Source organism: Rhipicephalus microplus, chromosome X, assembly GCF_043290135.1.
Source record: "Rhipicephalus microplus isolate Deutch F79 chromosome X, USDA_Rmic, whole genome shotgun sequence".
Lineage (NCBI taxonomy): Eukaryota > Metazoa > Arthropoda > Arachnida > Ixodida > Ixodidae > Rhipicephalus > Rhipicephalus microplus.
The window spans coordinates 149,024,332-149,046,472 of record NC_134710.1 but is presented as its reverse complement, the minus strand read 5'-3'; the positions used below and the strand labels follow the sequence as shown (position 1 = coordinate 149,046,472).

Sequence of the window (22,141 nt, the reverse complement as noted above, 5' to 3'; positions counted from 1 at the left end):
CGACAAGAGCTCTCGTTGAGTGGTGCCCCGTCCTCCTGCGACCGTGTCCATCTTTCCTATCTTGTCCTTATTTCCGTATGTGGTCTCTCTGTCCCTCTGCCCCTCTCTATCTCTGTACTTTATTTCTCCCTATCCTTTTATTCCCTTCTAACGCCCATGCCTCATGAGCTACTGTTGAGGTGTCCTCCCCCTGAGAGACAGTTACGAGGCTCACTTTTGAGTTCTTTTCACTCATTTAAAAATTACTCACCCACCCCCCTACTATAACGTCGGCACTTTGCGCTAGCCACACAGAATCATTAATTGGAACTCTTCTGTGTGAGAAAAAGATCAAACCAAGCCAACTGGCGAATGTAGCGGTCGTGTTTTCACAGACGACAGCAATGCTTCTGAAATTCGCCATGAGGACAACGAAAGCTGCTCGTGAGGTTCACTTTGTTTACTGATTTACGCACTTATTTCACATCACATGAAACCACTCTTGTATTCGCCATAATTCAGGATTAAGCAGTGGCTTGTAAATGAACTCTTGCAGTACAAAAATGAAGGCTGCTTTGCACTAGTACACTTACCAATCCTGTATAAAAATACCATTGATGTGATGTACCCACAGAAAAAGACATTCAATTACAGATTTCATGTTGCGACTATTTGATAACGAACAATCAAAGTTACCTTTTAACGAAATCGTGACGTGCCCACGAGGAGCCAGTGCCAAGTGAAAAAAAAAAAGAAGTGCTGAATCGACGACGCCAGAACGACGAAGCTGAAGTGCGGCAAAATATTTAAACTTTAGCTATCACTCCCCGTAGATGAATGAGTTGGAAAACTGTGTTGATACTTCTGAACGCAATTTTCATATCTTGGATAACCCTCCATAGTAGGTATATGAGCCATATATGAAGGAACATTATCATCATCATCGTGACATAGCCTCTATCGGGTCACCTGGTGTACTGGATAGTCGAATGAAAACTGGCCTCGTGGTGTTTTGAAGGCGTGGTGGGCTGCGATTGGACCACGTGTGCGGAGTATGTCATATAAAAAAGCAGCGGACCAGAAGCGAGGCAGCGTAGCCTTACACAGGCTTGCCTGGCGGTACCTCCGACTCGACGGCTTGCGCGAGGTAACAGCTCCCGGATAAAAGGGAACCATTCGTCGATCGAGTTCTACGGTGGCTCTGCTTCCGGCGGCAGCGGAGACGAGGCCTCCGCGGGATGGACAGCTGGGACAACAGCCAGCCAACGCCGATAGGCGACCGCCAGCTTCATCGCCGCCGTTGGCGCCTCGCCCTGCGAGCGAGACCTCGACCGTTTCTACTAGCCAGTACAAGGCCCGCCACAACTTCCTGGCCGAGGCAACGTCAGCTGCTGGTAAGAGCGTTGAAGTTTTCGTTATTCTCTTGACTCATTGGACATGTAGCTCACATCCGGCCCCGGTGGTCTACTGGTCATGGTGCTCGACTGCTGACCCGCCGGTCGCGGGATCGAGTACCACGGCCGTGGCAGCCGCAACCGTGATGGAGGCGAAAATGCTCGAGACTCGTGTAATTCGGTTTAAGTGCACGTTGAAAAGCCTCAGGAGGTTTAAATTTCCGTAACCATCGACTACATTCTTTCTCATAATCATATCCTGATTTTGAAACCCCATAAACTATTATATTATTACTTAATTGCAGCTCATAGAATTTCGTATTGGTTTGTGTGGTGATAATGTGCGTTTTTTCTCGGTCGCTGTCTTCCTTGCTTTCTTCTTCTGATGGTTTATTCGTGCATGCCCCTACAAACCTGTGTTTAGACTAATGACGTTTGGACCCCACGTATGTGGTTGAACGAGACTATGTAAACTAATCAGTCGAGCCCATAACTGCACCAAGTTTTGCTTACATCTTTACGTATCGCTTGTACTTGCAATTCGTGCATGTCATGAGCATGTGTCGTATTTGAGGGAGGTTAAACGTTTCCAGAATGCGCATAGCAAAGAGCTGCCCCGACAAATGTGCGCAGCTTGTTTGGGTCATATTTACTCACCTACTACAAGTTCTAAGCAGTGTTGATTGCGAGTGTTTAAAAAATATCACCTTTAGCAGTGTGTATATTTCTGTGGGGAAGACATTATGTCAAGTATTATGAATCACGTATGGATCAACAATTAGTGTAACATTTTTTGCTATCTACCTTTCTTTTTGATTTTGTGCTCACATTACTGTAATCTACAAGCAAAGCCATTCCAGTAGAGTTTAATGAATTCCACTTTTTTTATAGACCAACGTATTTAATATTATCTTTTTGGTCACAGCTACAACACTTCGCACAGACATTTCATGTTACTTAAACCAAGCTAGTGTTATGCACGAAAGACTCCATGTATCTGCCTAACCTGTTGCCAAATGTAAATCCAGGTATTTGCGGATGTTATCAGAATTGCGTTTTTTTCTTTCGAAATTACTAGCTTTTTGGTGCTTTGTTTGTTTGTTTTCACGTACAACTACACGTTTTTTGTGGGCTTCATATTTTGTGTATATGTTGTGTCTTTATATTATAAGATTCGACTTCGCCCATACTTCACCAGAATCGAAAGTTGGGCTAGTTAGATATGCATGGTATAACTATCAGTTAAAGTGCACGAACAAGAGACATGAAGAGAGGACAAGAGTTAAAGTGCTTGTCCTCTCTTCATGTCTGTTTTTCGTGCGCTTTAACTGATAGTTATCCCATACTTCACACTGGTTCTCTTATTCTCTTATTGTTTTGTGGTTTTAATCCTAGGCGACTTCAACTTTAGAGACCCCAAAGTGACCATGCTGATCAGTATGCTCATGGACGGCAACACCCTGACCGAGCTCGCCGTTGGCACGTCGCTGTGCACCATCGCTGGCTCAAAGACGTCGCCAGGATTTGCCGATTACCAGTCCAAGACCAAGGACACTTTGCGCAGCCTGACACTCGAGTCGGCCGGTTTCTACAGCGCACCGGAGTGCGAAATTATTGTGTTTCAGAAACTGAACGTGGTCCTCTTGTTAAGGCGGTGTTGTGTAACTGTTAATTGCGAATATCATCCATCCTAAATTTTTTATTTGACATTTCCTTTCATAATATTTTTATCTAAGACCACGCTTCACTTCATGTATTTCGTAACCAAGACTTTCATTGCTGTTAGATAAAGTGTAATCAAATGCTTATATTAAACATTTTCGTTCAATGTCTAAAAAAGAGTGATATTTCGAGAAAGAGCCATGTTATAACTCTTTCGCCAGTCGGCGAGACCAGTGTACCTTCTTTTTGAGGAGCTTTAAATGAGCTGACGTGCGCGTGCTGCTCCAAACCTCACCTGCTCTCACTTGGCAGCGAACCATTGCTTGCCGTGTGGGGGCCCTGACATGCAGAACACAAGCACGACGTGCTTCCTTAGGTAGATAGTGCTATCAATCGACAATCTTGGTCCGCAAAGCTCTTCTTTTGCAGAGGCCGGCTAGATTGTTTCAAAAAAAAAAATTTGTAAAGAAAACGTCTGTAAGCTTGGGCTGAGCTGCACAAAGTTGGTTGGTATTAAGCCTATTTATTACTGGATCTAGACAGAAGTTGACTGTATGAAGGTAATATCAAGTTTGGTGTTACTCTTTTCGTCATGGTCCTCAGGTCTCCACCAACGGTATCAGTCTTTGACAAGGAGTCGGTGCTCTGGAGATGGCCCAAGGGCTTCGCAGCCATTTCTTGAAATAACTGTTGCCTTCTGCACTGTAAATAGACGGGTGGTCCTTTATGGGATTTACCCAAGTTTTGTGACCGTAGATACCCATTATAATAATTTGCCATCTCGTTTACAAAATTTCAATACCCCATTCATTTGGGACCTGCCCCCTACTCTAACTACCTCTGCTCTTGAACTAGTCCAACATTATTCTGCCCGCTTTATCTTTGCAAGCTACTGGTGTACCTCAAGTATCACTTCTGTGAAAGAATCTAGATCTTTCGTCTTTTCACCTGCATAAGTCTTTTTCCCAAAATATGTCACAGTCGCACCCTACATAACAACCACAATCTCTTCATCATGCATCTCCACTCTTTCTCCCAAAAATGTGGGAATCGTGCAATGCTCAATGCACACATATAATCACAGTCATTTATTACCCAAACCTCATAGGACAGGAACTATCTCTCAAGATTAGTCACGTTGATAGGTCGGGCAAATAAATGGAACGCACTCAGACTCACCCATGAGATAAGTCTCTAACTTTGGACTCACTCAGACTCTCTGAAATGTTTTATGAGCCCAACTCACGAAAATTTTCTTTCAAAGGACTCACTCGGACACAAACTCATTAAATATTACTGATCAGGGCTCACTCAAACTCGCTCTCGGCTGGATCTTAGTCTGAGTGAGTTGACTTGTGAGTGACCCTGCCGACCTATGGTCACGCCCATTGTGCATGACTCTCATTTTCATAACGTTTTACACTCTGTGCACTTGAATACAACTAATACGAGAAGTAACTGTTATGAATATTCTTTTTTTTTTCAAAATAACAGACTGGGTGAAATTTAATGCCAAAAATTTGATAAAAAGTGCTTAACAATGTTTGAAAAATTTTTGAAAATGTTATGAGCCTATGTTTCTATATTTGATGTGTTCACTTGCATTATTTGTGCAATTCTTCACGTATGTTTGAGTAATGCTTGTAATCATTATGAACTTGTGTTTGCTAAAATGCTTGTACAATTTTTATGTATACCCACCCTGCCAAGAAGTACCATATCGCAGTACCTATAAATAAATAAAAAGATAAATATACAACAACAATAATAATATAATAAATTATGTGATACTGCATTTTTTCACAAGCTGTCAGATTATTTTTTGTTTAGTTGACACTTGCACTGTTATCGCGGTTTGGCGTGTGAGGGCGCTCGCATCCAAAACCCATACCACATTAGTGAACGGAAAACTGTACCTTTGGACTGTTGTATCAAAACAACATGTAAATTAGTAGCGACCTTGTGCTGAACTACAATACTGCAAGGACAGATGGTGTTGGTTGTAGTTTAGTATAGCGCTGGAATTTCTTTGACAGCTATGATTCTACAGGTTCTTTTCTACGCTCCCATGCCAGCACGAAATTATTAGATACAAGAAACTGGAGGCGACGACACTATCTGACCGTCATTATCGCGTTCTTGTAAAGAAATTGCACCAGAAGGCCCAACAGGACCTCAACTGGCAAAGGCACATGCAACAACGCAACAACGTGACAAGTGAAATTATTTTATTGTCCTAGTAAACAAGTAGACACAAATAAATAATTTATCTCAAACTATACTGCAAAAGAGCATACAAGCAATAAAATAGATCTAAGCATAAAATAGCACTGAGATATGTGCGCTAACCGCTTACTTATTCATAATGTGCCTTCAGTTTACTGTTGGGTCAGCTTTTTGAAAAAACAAAGTTAAAAAGAAGTTCATTATTCGCCTCCAACGGAATTATTCTAGACGAAACGAGGCCCATGTGCTTGAATCTAGGTGCATGTTGAGGAACCCAGGGTGCTCAATATTTGCAGAGCCCTCAACTACAGGGTCTCTCATGCGTATCGTGGTTTGAAAAATTATAAGTGCAAACGGTTTAGTATAACGAAAATGACGAAACACCCAATGTGCATCAATACGGTCCGACTGCGACACGGTAAAGCTTATCGAGACACACCAGCATAGTCATGATTGCACTGATCATGATTGGTTCCTTGTACATGTTGCAAAAGAAGCCAATTGTGATAAAAAAAAAAATTGCTATCGAAAGTGATCGGTGTAATACTGGCTGCAGTTCTGCTAAGCAAGGAATCGAAATTTGAGCTGTTTTACAATTGCTGCAGTATATCCTGCTCTCCAAGCTGACTGAAAACATGCCTTGAGCAAATATAACTGTGCACACTAGCTGGTGATGGCATTGACCGCAACCAACAGAGCAGAGAGGAATCTAGGCATGCATGCCTAAGGAGCCCGCTTGGCAGTGTGGCAAGTGCCCGGTCACAAATACATCCCCGTTAGAACTGATCCCGCACTTGTATGCAGTTGTGCATTTTTCTTACAATAATAGCACATTTGTACAAAAGCACAAGTTCAAAAGATACACTGTGATAACAGTTTGAAAAGTACACTATGCATTTGCAGCTGATTGCCATTTAAACAGTACAGCAACTATACTCAGGCAGATTTCTGAACAATAAAAAAAACTGAAGATAAAGCACTGTACACTTAGTTTAAAAGAACAATGAAAATACCACTTGGTTCACTTATTGCTGGTATTCCAGGGTTCCTGAACTTCTTGCTAATTTGTTTCTTGCTTTAAGAACTTATAATGCAATGGTGAAGTTAAACTAGTGTTGAAACTGTCAAATGACAAAACTAGATTAGGGTAATAACTTTGAAGAATGGGAAGGTCTTGATGAGGTCAGAATCGGGGAAAGACAGGGTGACCGATCGGCACAGTATTAGTCGGAGAAAGCTCCCAGAGAAGCAAAAGAATGGCACAGAGTTCTGAGCGACACTTGCAGGAGACTTGTGAATATTGATCGTATCAACGAAAGAACACCACGTGTAGTGGAAAAACTGAATAGCAGTAACAAATTAAACTACAACACCAACCCATGACAACAAGAAGGTGAAGGAGTTACGAATAGGCATGGTGCTCAAAGGGTTTAAGAGCTACTCCGAAAACGAATGCAGTAACACCTTCATGCAGCTAAGAACATTTACTACAGCTCAATATTCTTGGAAGACCTACATGTAAGAATAGGAAAAAATGAAGTAAATGAAGCATTATGAAACTAATTATTAATATGTGGGGTTTAATACATTATGAAACTATGGCTTCGAGTGTTGGGATAGGTAAAGTGAAATCTTGAGAAAAAGTAATTTACGCTACGTAACAAACGCCTTCAGAAAGCATGGTAACAGCAAGGAGGACAAGAAAAAGCCTTAGTGAACCAATAAAATGTCAGATAGACTTGTGTTATGAGGGAACCCCGGAATGATGCCGACTATGAAAGTAGTGTGCACAGGCTCAGAGAGAGCTCGAACACTGCACTCAACCTGAAGAAAAAATGAAAGAAAGAAAACCGGCCACCCTTTATGCAGTCCGCATAAAAATGGGGATGCAGGAGTGGCATTAAGAACAAATAGGATACATAAAAAAATGACTATGAAAAAAGTTAGCGAAACAGTCATGCAATAAAAACTTGTTGCTGGCAAGTGTGTTCTTCACATTGAAGGAGCAAACAACGTGCTAAGCTATATAAAGACAAAGCACGCAACACGGACAGGTGCAAAATTTCTGACGCTATTGAAGCAGTTTAGAAGTATAGCACTAAGGTGAAAAATAGGTAAGCTTTTTCAAATCACCGAAGACAATAATAGATGAAAGTACTGCACCTCAAGAGATAAAGAAAGGAAGCACCAAAGTGGGATGAACCAAAATGCATGCAGCAAAGGGTAAGAAGGGCAATAAGCAGGGCAACTTATTTGAGTTATAGTAGAGGTGGCGTCTAATTTTTACTAAAATCAAAGCCAGAGCTCTTATAGAAGTCCTAGTCACCTAAGTCAGTGCAACGTCTGCCCCATGCATTGAGGTGGAAGGGGTCAATGCAATGAACGTGCCTTTTCCCCAACTGAAGAGGAACAATATACATGCCTGACCAAACAAAGATCAGCTGGAGCTATGGAATGGATACCAAGACATGGGATATGTCATTTTATTGTACATTTTAACCTCAAATTGCGCCACAGACCTCAGTTAAGTGGTGTGTCAGTGAAATAAGCTTCAGATTTGTACAGACTGTGCAGGAATCGCACCTGGTTAAGTACAATTAAGAAGTTGTTTGCTCTAAATAACTGCAATTACTGGTGTTAGTGCACGCACTGACACCAGCATTGTCGCAGCACAAAGCAAGTGTAAAAAAAGCAGCACCCATACCAAGTTGGCCTCACTTTGCAAAGTGAACAGATAAGGTCGATTCTATGAAAGATAGAAAAACATGGTATACTTGATATCTCAGATTTTTATTTTTTTCTTATATTATACCCACACGATGCAGTCACTCAAAATAACATTTAGTTTTCAAATAAACACTTTTTTAAACCAAGGCAAGATGAGAATAATTGCCAGGTGACAACGGCCATCTTACCAAAAGTGCACTTTCCTGAATGCATGAACATGCTAACAGTGATGCAAGCTGTATATCACAAATATCTTCTTACTTAGTACAATTAGAAGTAATGAAGAAAAAGCTCACGTGATCATTCAAAATTCTAGATAATCTAAGTATTTTTAAAAATTCTCAAAACACCATGTTTATGAAACTCACTCATTTTTTGGGTGCGATTTCTGCTTTTGTGATTTACATAGCTAGATCATGTTTACAGTGCTTATAGTACCTAATCAGGGTAATTATACTCTGCATTTTCATTTGCTAGTGATTTTCAAAGGAGTGAAAAAAAACCTGCTCTCAATTTTGCTCAATGTTTTTTAAACAGCGCAATCATATTCTGGAAAAGCATGGTAATCATTTTGGTCAAAACTAACTTACAAATTTTCAAACATTGTGTTTTCAGAACGCATAATGTAAATCACATCATTTTTTGAAAAGAAGTTACAGTAACGCACTTTTTTTGCTCTGATTTTGCAAAATAACTGTAGAGAGGTATTTACGAAGAGTACAAAGTGTTTCTTAAGAAAAGCTACCCCTTTAATGAAATGCACTTGAGTAGTTCGCGACTTGGCTGGCGTTCGCTACCACTCAGCCCAAAGAAAGCCCCTCCAGAAATGTCCTCCTTTTCTTCCCGTCGTTCAGATAGAACAAAAAATTTGTATCTTAGATACTAATCAGTCAGCTTTCCTAATGCGTGCGACCTGCCTTTCTAATTGTGCTAAGAAATAAGATATTTGCAATATATAGCTTGCATTGCTGTTAGCATATGCACTTTTCGTAAAATGGCCATCATCAGCCGGGGATGCTTCTCGATGTTTCCTATGTTGGCAAAATTGTTTGTTTGAAAACAAAATGCGATTTCGAGCTATTCGATCATACAGGCATTATAAAAAAAAACGCACGAGGAAAATTTGAGATATTAACCATACCACAGTTTTTGATCGTTCATCAAATTGACCTTAATTAACTGTGAGAGCATTTATAGATTTCCTGATTCTACAAATTGATGCATTCTTATTGTCAATTGTCCAGATGGCATACCCCTCCTTTTCATGCATTTTTGCAATGGAGAATCTAATTTCATCGAAACATGCTTATTAACTCCACCACAGTCAGCAGAGCAAATATTAGTCATATAGCACAATTTAAATGACTAGAGACGAGTGCTCCTTTGGAAAGTATAGCTCTATTTGGGACATATAGGAAAATTCTTTTCACCTTTAAACTATGCACTTTAGGCAACTACTCATCTTTCCAAAATACAACCTGCGTTTTTCATGGTCACACGACACATGCAGCCATCCCCTTAGAAAGAAAAAAATGGGATACATTTTGGTATGCTCACCTGAACGCCTTCAGATTTTGTAAGCTTTTCATTCTGGCAATCTTGGTAGTCTTAGATCTCTAAAAAGGTCGACTCTGCATCCAGACTATACTGTAGTGAAGAAGAATGCATTAGAAGCTCACAAAAAGAAGGGAGAACCGACTGTGAAGGTAGTGCACCTCCCAACACCAGCAATGGGTAAAACAACATTATTTGTGTGATACTATAGGTGCATTATATATTGGGACTACTGAGGCACATAAGAACCCGAACGAAATGCAAGCATAACGTAAGATCAGATATTGCTAAAGAAAAAAACCCGCCTAATCTGAAACACGACGAAGCCGCCTACTTCAAACGCACTAGAATTGGGCAGGACATTTCAGTTTCCCACCAATGGCTGTCACACTAGTTTTTGAAGTTTTCTTTTCGCAGCTGATTTCAATGCCTTAGCTTTGCCAGAGTCCTTCAATGCTTTTCTGGTCACGAAACTCCGCCTGAAGGTTGATATAGGGACAAAATCTGTCGCTAGAGGCGCCACCCGTCGTATGGGGGCCACAAGCCGCCGCCACTGCTGGGCTTGTATGCGCACTGCGGCCGACGTTTCGACGCGATTATGTGCGTGCTGTTCTTCCTGTTACCTTTTTTCAAACGTCTCTGAACGCATCAATGCCACCAGATAAATAAGTTGAAACGGGATCCAGTGTCGACGACGAATGAGAGCTGTTTACTTTGGAACGCACGCGTAGTTTACTTGGAAGTGCGGGCCCACCTTATAAACAGCAGCGCATTAAAAGTGTTCTCACACCGCGCGATAATGCATTGTGTCAATAATTGTCTCATAGCCCAATTATATGCACACTTACGATGCCTCGAAGCGGTACTTGCGAGCTATAGCTCGCAAGTGTTGAAAGACGATGCTTATGATCCATGCTCTTGATGCGAGCAGCTACTGCTTGATCTGCTCGACAACATGTTTGTATTTGCGCCCGGCCAAAGGGCGATTATGTTTATGCGATAGGTGAGCTGTATATTCTGGTAGGGCCGCTAATAGGGGGAGGAAGGAGAACGAAATGAAACACGACTTGGTAGTACAGGAGCAATCACATTGGTTTATATCCGGCTCGCCTCTCGCGCGCTACTACCCAAGTATTCAAATGAACTGAATGGTTGAGCCAGAAGTTTTATTCCAGACCTTTCAATTGAGTTTATACCCAAATGCGCAGTTGTATTGGACACACGTTTGTGAACGCCGATCGCTTTTTTGACGCGGGGACTTTCGATGCCGAGGGCTTTCGCGACCGCTCTAAACGTGCCCAACATTTGATTGATCACTTCTTTCCACGCAGTTTACACGGGACACCCGCCGCTTGACGTTTACTTGTGTTTACTGTTTAGGGCATTATTATTAACCGGCCGACAACCCATGATTTCTCCGGAAACGGAAGTACAGCAGCCTAATCTGGAAGTTCCTTTTGATGCCAGTGCTAGCCGCTTGGCCGCCTCTGCCACTACAGAGGTACCTCATCACACATTTGTTTTTATTTTTTGGGTGGGAGGGGGGGGGGAAGGGCGGTTATGATTTAAGGCATGCAATAAATCTTAAATTTGGTGCTAATGATACGCCGCCTAGTAGTCAGGTGTGTACTTATGAATGGGAGATTCACATATGGTGCATGTAATGGGGAGAAAGTCAAAAATTCTGTCAGAAAGCCCGTCAAAAATTCTTGGAACGGCGTTCGTGCGAAGCCTCGGTCTCTCTCGCTGAAGCGACACGACCACCCCGTTCACGATGTGCTCGTCGGTTCTCACAACGTCGCTAGCATTAAAATGCTTCTCGCACACCCGAACGTTCTTACTTTCGAAGCTGAAACCGCCAGCTTCCAACCGCGGTATAGCTCGCTTCCATTTCTCTCGGAGTTCGGCGCTACTTGGGAAACAGAAGAGCGACGCCTTTTCTTTGTTGCTTCGGCATCCGGAGCTGCAACCCGTCACACAGCACGTTTTAGGCATTGTTCATTCGAATTTTCATGCCATCCACCTTGAGCACGGTGCACTGGCACATGAAGTTCGCGTTTCGCTGATGCAGAAACCGCGAGCTGCCACCACACAACGCCTTCGGGATGCCGCCGCGGCCAGTGCGCCCCGCCGGGCGCAGCGGGGCGATGGCCCCTTTAGGACAGCTTGCGCCGCGTAGCGGCCGCTCTTGGCACCATATCAAGCTCTCCCATAGAGTGACGGAGAAGTTTCGTGACCAGAACAGTATTAAGGGACTGTGGCTTTGCTTAACTCTCTGTACTTGAAATTCTGAAACCAGAGTATCCTGATTCGTACATATTTTTTTCAGGAACAATTTATGGCAGTCTCCCCTGCAGAATGGCCCTTCGGGGATCTCCAGTGTCAAGAAGTGTGCAAGATACTCCTACAAGGTGTGCAACAGCACCGATTAGTGCATTGAATAAGGCTTCCAGTTTATGAACAAAAGAGAGCGCTGCCTCAGTTGGCACAGTGATATGTCCTCGTGGCTTGCCCTCTATCTCCACAGTATCACGTATACCTGACAATCTGAAGACAACTCTTGGCTGCTATCCTTCAGCAGTACTGTACACTTCTCACAAGCCTTTTTCTTTAGGAAAGTGTGTACCAAATAACCTGACACATAACAAAATATATTTGGCGCAAGTACATCAACTGGTTCATCTCCAGACAAATTTATATGCTCTGTTCGTTCACTGATAGAATGCTTCATCTTCCTTTCTTCGATTTGGACACACAAGCTATTCAACGAGTCGAATGGCTGAACTATTCTTTCGAGAAATTTAGCTGTTTTCATGGCTTCTGGCGGAAGAACTGTGGAGGCTACAAAAGCTTTGATGGCGAAATAAGCGCTGTTGCTTAAAACCTGTGCAGCGAACAACACTACCATATTCCAAAACCGGCTCTTGTATATATGTTCATCAGTCAACCTTGAGACATACTTCAGCTTCATATGATGGCTAGACTCGTATAAATTTCTTATGAGCTTCCAAGATACAACAGATTCACCGATTTTAAGGTCATATTTGTGCAAGTTATAATGATTGATACGTGGGGTTTAACGTCCCGAAACCACTATATGATTATGAGAGACGCCGTAGTGGAGGGCTCAGGAAATTTAGACCACCTGGGGTTCTTTAACGTGCACCCAAATCTGAGCACACGGGCCTACAACATTTCCGCCTCCATCGGAAATGCAGCCGCCGCAGCCGGGATTCGAACCCGCGCCCTGCGGGTCAGCAGCCGAGTACCTTAGCCACTAGACCACCGCGGCGGGGCACAAGTTATATCCCTTGCATCTTTGCACAAGATATATGCATTAAATATGGCCTATCAGGACTTGCGCAAAGTGTTTTTGCTACCGCACAATTGCTATCGCTTGGTCACATATTATTGCTTTTACAGAGAGCTTGCATGATTTTAGGTTGCTGAATAGCTGCTCGAGCAAGACAAGAAGGGATGAATGAACTGTGCCATCCCTTGTTAAAAAGGCTACTGCTAGGACCCATTTTTTGGCTTTTCCTAGTGCCACCACGAGCATAGTAGTATTCGCTACACTGCCCGTCCTATCTTTTCCATTATCAACATACCCGTGAATAACATCTTCTGTAGGGTCGTACTGAAAGTTTCTTTTCAATGAAATTTCATTGAACACCAAGCAACAAGCTCGTTCCGATTAACGGTCAGTTTTCGGTTTGTTGATTAGATCAAGGGTAGCATGCAGCTAATTAGATTTAATGGTAACGGCAGATATCAAAGTCCTCAGCGTTCTCACATTTGGAAGGCTAAAAAATTTGAAAACATATTTATATGCCTTCAGACTTGGAAAGGAGAGATTTAGTGCAAGCTTACTAAATAGCATGGGCCAACGGCTCCCATGTTTTCTGAGGGGTTCAAAAGCACTTGTACATTTAGTAGCTCTAAGAAGCCCTTGCTGAGGTAATTTCCAGCTTCAGCAATGAGCTGTGCATGCGGGAGAGTACGGTTCACAGGCCTTTTTATTCTGGAGATTACTCGACGAAGCCTCATGACTATGCTGCAGTAGTGCTGTAGCTTCTGCTTTGTACGTGGGTCCCGCATTTTCGGGATTCTGATCCTGGCCTTTCTTGATGTGCCTGGAAAATGGATGGCGAAAGCAATGTAATGCAAATGCAAAAAATTACCATATTTATTATTATCACTAGTCTGCCTCTGCACAGAAAGCGGAAACTTACTCTGTATGGGTGTGGTGCCCACAAATTGATGTCCTTTAGGTTCTAGGGAGGCTATTCCAAATGACGTAGATGCCTCGGATAGCACTACAAGGAGAGAACCAATAGATCATATTTTGCATTTACTCAAGCAAGAAAAGATTCACAAGAAATACTATATGAAGACAAGCAAGTATGATATGAAACTCACAATCCATGGAAGTAGAAGCCTTTGGGCGTGATGGATGTGGCTCAGGAGAGTCTGGTAGTTTTGAAGGAACTGTATAAAGAGAGGATGCAAGTCAGATTGCGAGCAAAGCATAGAACTTACCAGGCATAGAAATCCTCGACATGGACGGCTGAGACTGGTTGCCTGTAACTTCTGCGAGCCCTACAAACAGAGAGGAGGCAGGCCGCATTGCGTAACTACTCAATGCAGTAAGAATATGATGGGAGAGCCTCAAGTGAGCGAGGCATAGAAATTACCAGGCATGGACGGCTGAGAGTCTGGGTAGTCTGGCAGTTTTGGCTGCTTTAGTGAATTGAAGCGGGCATGTTACATTGCATGAATCAAATAAACAAATAATTTCAGTGCATTAGAGTGAAGTCCAATTGGAATGAACTAATTACTGGGTGTAAGGATGTGGGAGCACTTACTTGTACTTCCTAAACGACATTTTTATGGAAGCTTTCGTAATGACCATAATCGATAGGCCAGTTTGTTGTTCAGAGTTCTGAGTGTCAAAGCTGTGAGCCAATCCATCTGGTCCAAATTCGTGCATTAAGAGATTTACCTAGCATATGTGCACCACGAAATGTAGATGTACAGGCACTGAATATGCTCACCTGAAGCGCTCCGCAGTTTGAACAGAGACATACTGACTATTCATAGTTTTAAACTAGCAAAACAATTTATGTCCAACAACAAGGACTCTGCCCATCAAGAGAGAATAAGTGTACACAATACTGTTATGGCGCACAAATTTTAGACATTAGCCAATATGCTCCTAGCTAAAATCTAGAACAGCGTTCACAGCTATGTTTGCTTCAAGGTGATTACATAGGTTCTGGTCAAAAAGTGGTGCCAGATGTATATGTAAATCTTGTTTACAATTAATAAAAAGGCAGCCGCACAATGTAACAGCTCGTGCACTAGCTTCTAACTCTAAACATTTGCGAAACTAGAAAGGCTGACTGAATATTTGGCACAGTTTAGTTATTGTAGCAGCAAAAGCGACTACAGCAGACCAGCCCGGTCATACAGATGGCCACATTGCACCATTGACTTTCTGAAAGCATAAGTCTGGCAAGCATCAAAAGTAGAGCTGTGGCAATAGCAAAATTTAGAATGTGAACCAAATTCTAATATCGAAGTGCGAGTGCAAATCGAATAAGTTCAATATTCTCAGAATATTTCAACAACACTTCTCAAACAGTTCAACGTGAAATTTCAGAAAAAGAAAATGTTGCGAGAAGATTTTTTAGCATACTCTTTTGAAATATAGCACCATGTAAGCGTTTCTTCTCACTAGGTTGATGAATACTGGCAATGCAGTATTTAATTGTTCGTTTATCGAGAATGAAGTATTGCCCTGGAAGAATCGTATTTAGTACATGATTTGATACAACCAAAGTGTTGCAGACAACAATTCACGTGTGAAGGGCAAAAATGCTATTATCTCAGCCTCTCCACCTCTTTCAACTTCTGTGGAAGCACGACTGATGTGGCAGACAAAGTAGTGCATCCTTCACTTTAGGAGCTCCAAATCTGTTTAATAGGAGTCAACATACAAGAACACTTGAAATTTTGGATGCTAAAAAACTTCAGCATCCTATTTTTTGGTCTTCCTGCCCGAATTTCCAGTACAAAACGGCAATAATAGAGTTCCCACTTCTGCCACATGCATTATTTTCATGCTTGAACCAGGGTTTTTTTGAGGTAATACACTTGCAACTGTAACAAAGCCTAAAAGGCAGCTTTGCTGCAACACAAATACCAATGAGGTGAAGCATAATAAAGATATAAAATGGTCGCTCCTAATAAGACGTTCACTGCATTTGTCTTCGGGAAGCTCGAATAGTGAAAATTTCAGTGCGAATGAAATCCAAAACCCTATTCAAATAATGCTCGAAATTTCGAATATTTTTATGCCCCTAATCAAAAGCACAGGCATAGCCAGAGGGAATTTTCAAGTTAACCCATAAAAAAGTAATGAATATGAGAACAAGACCACTCACTATCACTGTTTATGCACTGAATGGCACCATGACTTTAAAGGGATACTGAACAAAATTGAGAAAACTGACAAAACTTCAAAAATAAACTCAGAAGATGCCACTGTTTTGATAAACAAAGTTTTTTCCCGTATTTTTGAACAGTTGATTGTATTTTTTATGGATTGTAAGCGCGCGATGGCTGCTCACGAGCATGAGCAGTGACGTCACCACACTCACCGAGGCGCATGCAGGATGCAGGTGTTCTTGTCCTTCTCTTCCTTTTCTCCAGCTGTCCTTTCACTCTACTCTTTCCCTTCCACAAAGTGCTGGTGCTTAGCCCCAGCAGGAAGCATTGTTCACTCATGTTTCTTTCATACCGGTTCTGGGAAACGAAGTGGAAGATGAGTGAGTCGAGAGACGCGGGTGATAGATGGTATTGTTGGTTTGCCAGTTTCTGGTGAGTTAGACGTCACCCAACATCACATCCTCTAGTTGGCGGCGCTGCCGCTAGACAGGACACTTTGTGAAAAACACATGAAATTCATTATTTACCTGTAATTTATGCTTGGAATAACGGTTGTCTATATCGATTGCAGTATCCATTCTATCAATTTGGCTGAAAATGTTGGTGGAAAAATTTCGTTCAGTATCCCTTTAAAGAACCTCCAATGCCTTTCATACTTTTTCATTACATTTCAAGTAAATATGCGCATCGAGTTCCATTTGCAGTCGCTGCATTAAACACAAATTTTTGGCAGGGGAGGGGGTGGGGTTGACCACACTTTGACTGTGTTCATATGTGCGTTTCTATGTACACATATACAAATGAAAGATTGAAAAATTGATGGGAGGGTGGGCAAACACTTACGTCTCACTTTTTTTCTGTCGAAGAATGTTTACCATCAGCTAAAACAATTAGAACAACGGTAAATGGCTGTCACCACCCCTAAGTACGTTTAAGCTCTATAAAAGTTAGTTTACCATGGTTTTGAAAAGTGGAAGTAGTGCCATTATGTCTGAAGTTTGTGCAATTTTTATGGAAGCCTCTGAATTTTCGGCCTATTTGTAAAACAGAAAACTGTCAATCACAATGCCAATTCTTGTTTTTTGCTAGTTTTGTAGAAACGAAAGTTCACCTCTGAGTCAGCATGGTTTTATGTACACTTGCACAGTAACTTGACTGAAAAATTAATTGAAAACAGTCTGTGAAATTGCCATACTTCTTCTCTAATCATAATGGTACATGGCAATTATTTTCTTGATAACTTTTGCCCCATATGAGTTTAGGGAGTTTTTTCAGGGACAACATGAGCACTCTACCATTTCTACAGAAGTGAGATATCGAAATAGACAAAGGATAATTCGTGTGTGTAGTGAAGCAAGCTTTGCAGGGACAGACTGCAGCCCCATGAATACTTTTGAAGCAAACGGGCAGCTGCAAAATAAGGTACACAAATTGTTCTTCTACACATGACGGCAAGTGCTTTTTTGCATAACTTGTTACGCTCGTTCCAAGGCAAACGCTCGGTAATGTGGTATCACATGATGTTACCTTCATGGTCATTGCGAATTATATGTATATTCGCAGTCAGTTTTCGGAACTTGTAAAAAAAAGTATAGGCAAATGTACGAAAGATCACCTGGAATAGTATATGTTTTGAGCGTTCGGAGATGACCGATACAATGCGTCACTGCAATGTGCAGAGCTGCTCGAAAACTTAGAAATCTACAGTAGCCTAGAAACTTACCACCCCCATGCACGGGCAATGTTAAAGCGACCGTGTACTGGATAGTGAGCTTCAGGAGCGTCGCCCATATTGCCACGTTGCTTTTCTCAAGTTTTGTTATCGCCCCAGTACACTACACAGTTCTCAGCGCAAACCGCACCTGCAGTTTTCCAGAAGCTTCAGGACTCTAGTAGATCAATTCGACAAGATCACGCCCACTCCGCAGACTGTACAAATTATTTTGGAACCTACGTCACCGCTAGCGATAACGCTAGAACATTCGATGGGAAGTTTATAAATGCTGACTCGCTTCGACACTTGTTAGGTGAACGACGTCTGACGCTGCGTGCGCCGCTAACAGTGCAAGTGTGCTACCATAACCCGACTTTCCGTTTAGCGGGCACAGGTTCGCCCAAATAAACAGTTTGACCTGAATATTTGGTGAGATGGCGTGGGCCAACTCACGTTGAAGACGCCAACAGGACAGACGGCAAGTCACCCTGAATGATCGGAGTCTAAGCTCAAGCAAAAAACTGCGAAAGACTTCTAATTTAGAGAGAGATTTGGGATAGAACTGCATGTGACAGACTATGTTTAGAGATGCTCCATTAATAGTTGCTTTTTCCATGTAAATATATTTTGTGTGTGTGTGTGTGTGTGTGCACTCGTGGCATGATTGGTTCTTGGCTAGCGGTCCTGGGCCAAAACCTGACACTATGTCTCAGGGACACAATCTCCCCAATGCTGTTTACCGCGTGCTTACAGGTGGTTTTCAGAGGCCTAGTGCGGGAACAGTTAGGGATAAGAGTTAATGGAGAGTGCCTTAGTAACCTGGCTTCGCCGATGTCATTGCATTAATCAGTAACTCAGGACAAGAATTGCAACTCACGATTACGGAGTTAGACAAGGAAAACAGAAAGGTGGGTCTTAAAATTAATCTGCAGGAAAGGTAAGTAATGTACAACAACCTCGGAAGAGAGCAGTGCTTCAAGATAGGTAATAGTGCACTTCAAGTTGTAAAAGACTATGTCTACTTAGGCCAGGTAATAACCGCGGAGCCGAACCACGAGATTGAAGTAACTAGAAGAATAAGATTGGGGTGGAGCACATTGGCAAGCACTCTAAAATTATGACAGGTAGATTGCCACTATCCCTCAAGAGGAAGGCATATAACCGCTGTATCTAGCTGGTACTTAGCTACAGAGCAGAAACCTGAAGACTTACAAAGAGGGTTCAGCTTAATTTGAGGAGGACGCAGCGAGCAATGGAAAGAAAAATGGTAGGTGTAACCTTAAGAGACAAGAAGAGAACAGAGTGGATTAGAGAACAAACGGGTGTTAAGGATATCATAGTTGAAATCAAGAAGAAGAAATGGACATGGGCCGGGCATGTAGCGCTTAGACAGGATAACCGCTGGTAATTAAAGATAACTAACTGGATTCCCAGAGAAGGCAAGCGGGTTAGGGGGAGACAAAAAGTTAGGTGGGCAGATGAGATTAATAAGTTTGCAGGTATAAATTGGCAGCAGTAAGCACAGGACCAGGTTAACTGGCGGAATATAGGAGAGGCCTTTGTCCTGCAGTTGACGTAGTCAGGCTGATGATGATGATCATGATGACTTTTCGTCACTGGACCTCAAGACTGGCTATTGATAAATCGAAGTCGACAAAAGAGACTGAGAGAAGACGGCGTGTATAACACCGGACGGCCACTTCAAGTTTAAGGTGATGCCTTTCGGTATTTGCTCAGCCAGCGCCTGCCACTTATGAACGCATTATGGATACAGTACTGGCAGGATTGAAGTGGCAGACTTGCCTTGTTTACTTGGATGACGTCGTCATGTTTTCCTCGAGTTTCGATGAGCATGTTCGGCGCCTTGAAGCTGTACTTCAACCCATTGAGATGTCCGGACTCACAGTGAAGCCAGAAAAGTGCAGATTTGCTAACGAGGAGCTCTTGTTCCGGGGGCACATGATTAGCAAATCTGGAGTTCGTACCGATCCACAGAAAACAGCCACCATCGCCGACTTCCCGCCGCCCACTGAAAAGAAGGCAGTGCGCCGATTTCTGGGCCTGTGCGCCTATTATAGGCGGTTTGTGAAAAAATTCACCCGCATTGCCATTCCACTCACTAACCTTACCAAGGCCGACATAGACTTCAAGTGGGAAACGCAACAGAAACACGCTTTCCAAGAGCTTAAACATCACCTCCAGACGCCTGCGTTACTTGCCCGTTTCGACGAATTTGCCGAGACATAAATACACGCTGACGCAAGCAGCGTAGGTCTCGGCGCCGTTCTTGTGCAGAGGGATGACGGTCTGGAAAGGGTTATTAGTTACGCCAGTCGATCGCTATTCAAAGCAGAAGCCAATTATTCCACAATAGAAAAGGAGTGCCCCGCCATCATCTGGGCTACGTCGAAATTTCGCCCCAACCTCTACGGCAGGCCCATCAAAGTTGTGAGCGACCACCACGCCTTGTGTTGGCTAGCTACCATAATATTGTGGCCTTGATATATTTAATAGAGTGCCCTGGCATCTGGACATGTTTTGACACTGGAAGATGAGGACGGTTAGAAGCATGGGCTCTATGGTTGTTAAAATGTAACCTGAATGAGGAATCTATTGCGCGATTTCACCAGCCCTTAAAAAAAGGGGCATATGCTTGTTTACTCTTTATTCTCTGACATGCCACGGCTGCAATGTAAGACATAAAAGTATTGCTCTTTCGTTCATGTACTCGCTTGTGTTTTATATATATTTTTTATATTGTGTTTATATAGCCAATATATATATATATATATATATATATATATATATATGATTGCCAAGTCTAGAGTTAACATTGTTAAAAAGTTTTCATTATCTCGAGAGATGGGCAAACTTTTGCGATATACGTAGTATTGTCGATAGAAGATGCAAGATCTGATACATTCAAGAATTAATCATCCTTTTATTTGAAATCAATCGATACTTAGATGACACCAGAAAATCCACTAATGACATCACAAAATAATGCTTCGGACAGAGGCGAAAGAGTTGCTGTTCAGTATAATGAAGTGAATATTTAAATCAAATGCGTGTAACAGCTAATTTTGACCAATGTAGGGGACAAGTTTTCTTCTAAAAGAAGAATTCTGTAACCTATGGCATACATATCGCAGGTTCTAATTGATTGCAGACATCGGTAGCTATTTTTTGATAAGGCATTGATTAACTTTTATAAGTGAATAGGCCGGCTCTTGAGGACTAACTTTGAGAACAGTAAACATTTCACTCCTTGTTTAGACTGCAGCCCTTCTTTGAGGTCTCCTGTTTATGAGAAATACATAAATTTCCGTTGTTCCTTTGTTGCAAGAATATTTGCTTTATCAGTACGTAAACAAGGTTTTCCTGTGTCTGAAATACTACGAACGACACACTTTAGCTTTTCTTTTGCACATTGAATCGTTTTTACTGCCCCCGTACTATAGCCAACCAATATTTTGAGGGGATTTGCGAGTTTAAGGAATCAGCCAAACGAGCTTTATGGTGCAGATTCAGAAAGGATAATTCCAATGTTGTTTTTTGGTAGTTATACATTCATGAGGCAATATCCTAGAATTAAGTATCTACCAATCGAATAGATGTATAGCACCAGACCAGTGGACTGCAAGCGTATAATACTGCTGTTCAAAACAATACTTTTGAAGGTATTGTTTCAATAAAAATTAAAACAATTAATGATAATGTATTAATGAGAATTCACAGACAATTAGACCAAAGAAGTATAGAAGATATCATTAGAAGTAATTGTGAATGTGAAGAAAAAATATTGGATGAGGGATGACTAGCCTTGGACAGGGACCCAACCTGCGACCTTCAAATAATGCATTCGAAGTTCCACCAACTGAGCTACCATGGCGGCCATCCCCCCATCCACTTTATTGGCCATGTATGTGCATTAAACGTGGGAGCATCAGTCACATTTAACACATGTCAGTCATGCTCCCATGTTTAATGCACTTAGTGTATACAGTCCATCGGGTCGTTTTTCAAATCAGTTTGAAGACCTGGCATGGCTCTGCAGTGGAATATTTGCCGGTTATTCTCAACCCTCTTGTACAAGAATTAGTTATGTATATTCTCGCTGTTACTAGAAGAATATATATTGTTGAATATAAAAAGGATTTGATGATGTGTGCGACGTGATTTCACCTTATTCCTGTCTTGACCAGCTAGACATATATGTCAACTACTCCTGCCCTTGCCTTCCTCATTTTATCTACGATAAGTGAAGATGGCGATCACAAGAGCACCCAGATGTTCGCAACATAGATAAATAGAAACGCTCAAAGTGTTTGCAGTTCCCTCAAAAATACTTTGACAAGGAGAGAATAGAAGAGGACTTTTTGAACAGGCCACGTCCACCAAGGCTATAGATGGCACTGCATTTCCCCTTATTGAA

The 22,141-nt window shown here is 42.1% G+C and overlaps 1 protein-coding gene across 2 annotated transcripts in view; it reads right to left on the bottom strand.

Moving 5' to 3' along the window:
- Positions 1 to 3,243: 3,243 nt before the first annotated feature.
- LOC119176859 (uncharacterized) overlaps positions 3,244 to 22,141 on the bottom strand; it is a 50,621-nt gene continuing 31,723 nt past the window's right edge. For both annotated transcript variants that reach the window (XM_075877977.1, XM_075877975.1), the window contains 6 exons: positions 16,205 to 16,349; positions 13,962 to 14,030; positions 13,775 to 13,858; positions 13,413 to 13,675; positions 3,618 to 3,737; positions 3,244 to 3,471 (listed from right to left, as the gene is read on the bottom strand). In XM_075877977.1, the coding sequence (XP_075734092.1) occupies positions 3,337 to 3,471; positions 3,618 to 3,737; positions 13,413 to 13,675; positions 13,775 to 13,858; positions 13,962 to 14,030; positions 16,205 to 16,349 (816 nt within the window). In that variant the 3' untranslated portion in view covers positions 3,244 to 3,336. The remainder of the gene's footprint in view (positions 3,472 to 3,617; positions 3,738 to 13,412; positions 13,676 to 13,774; positions 13,859 to 13,961; positions 14,031 to 16,204; positions 16,350 to 22,141) is intronic.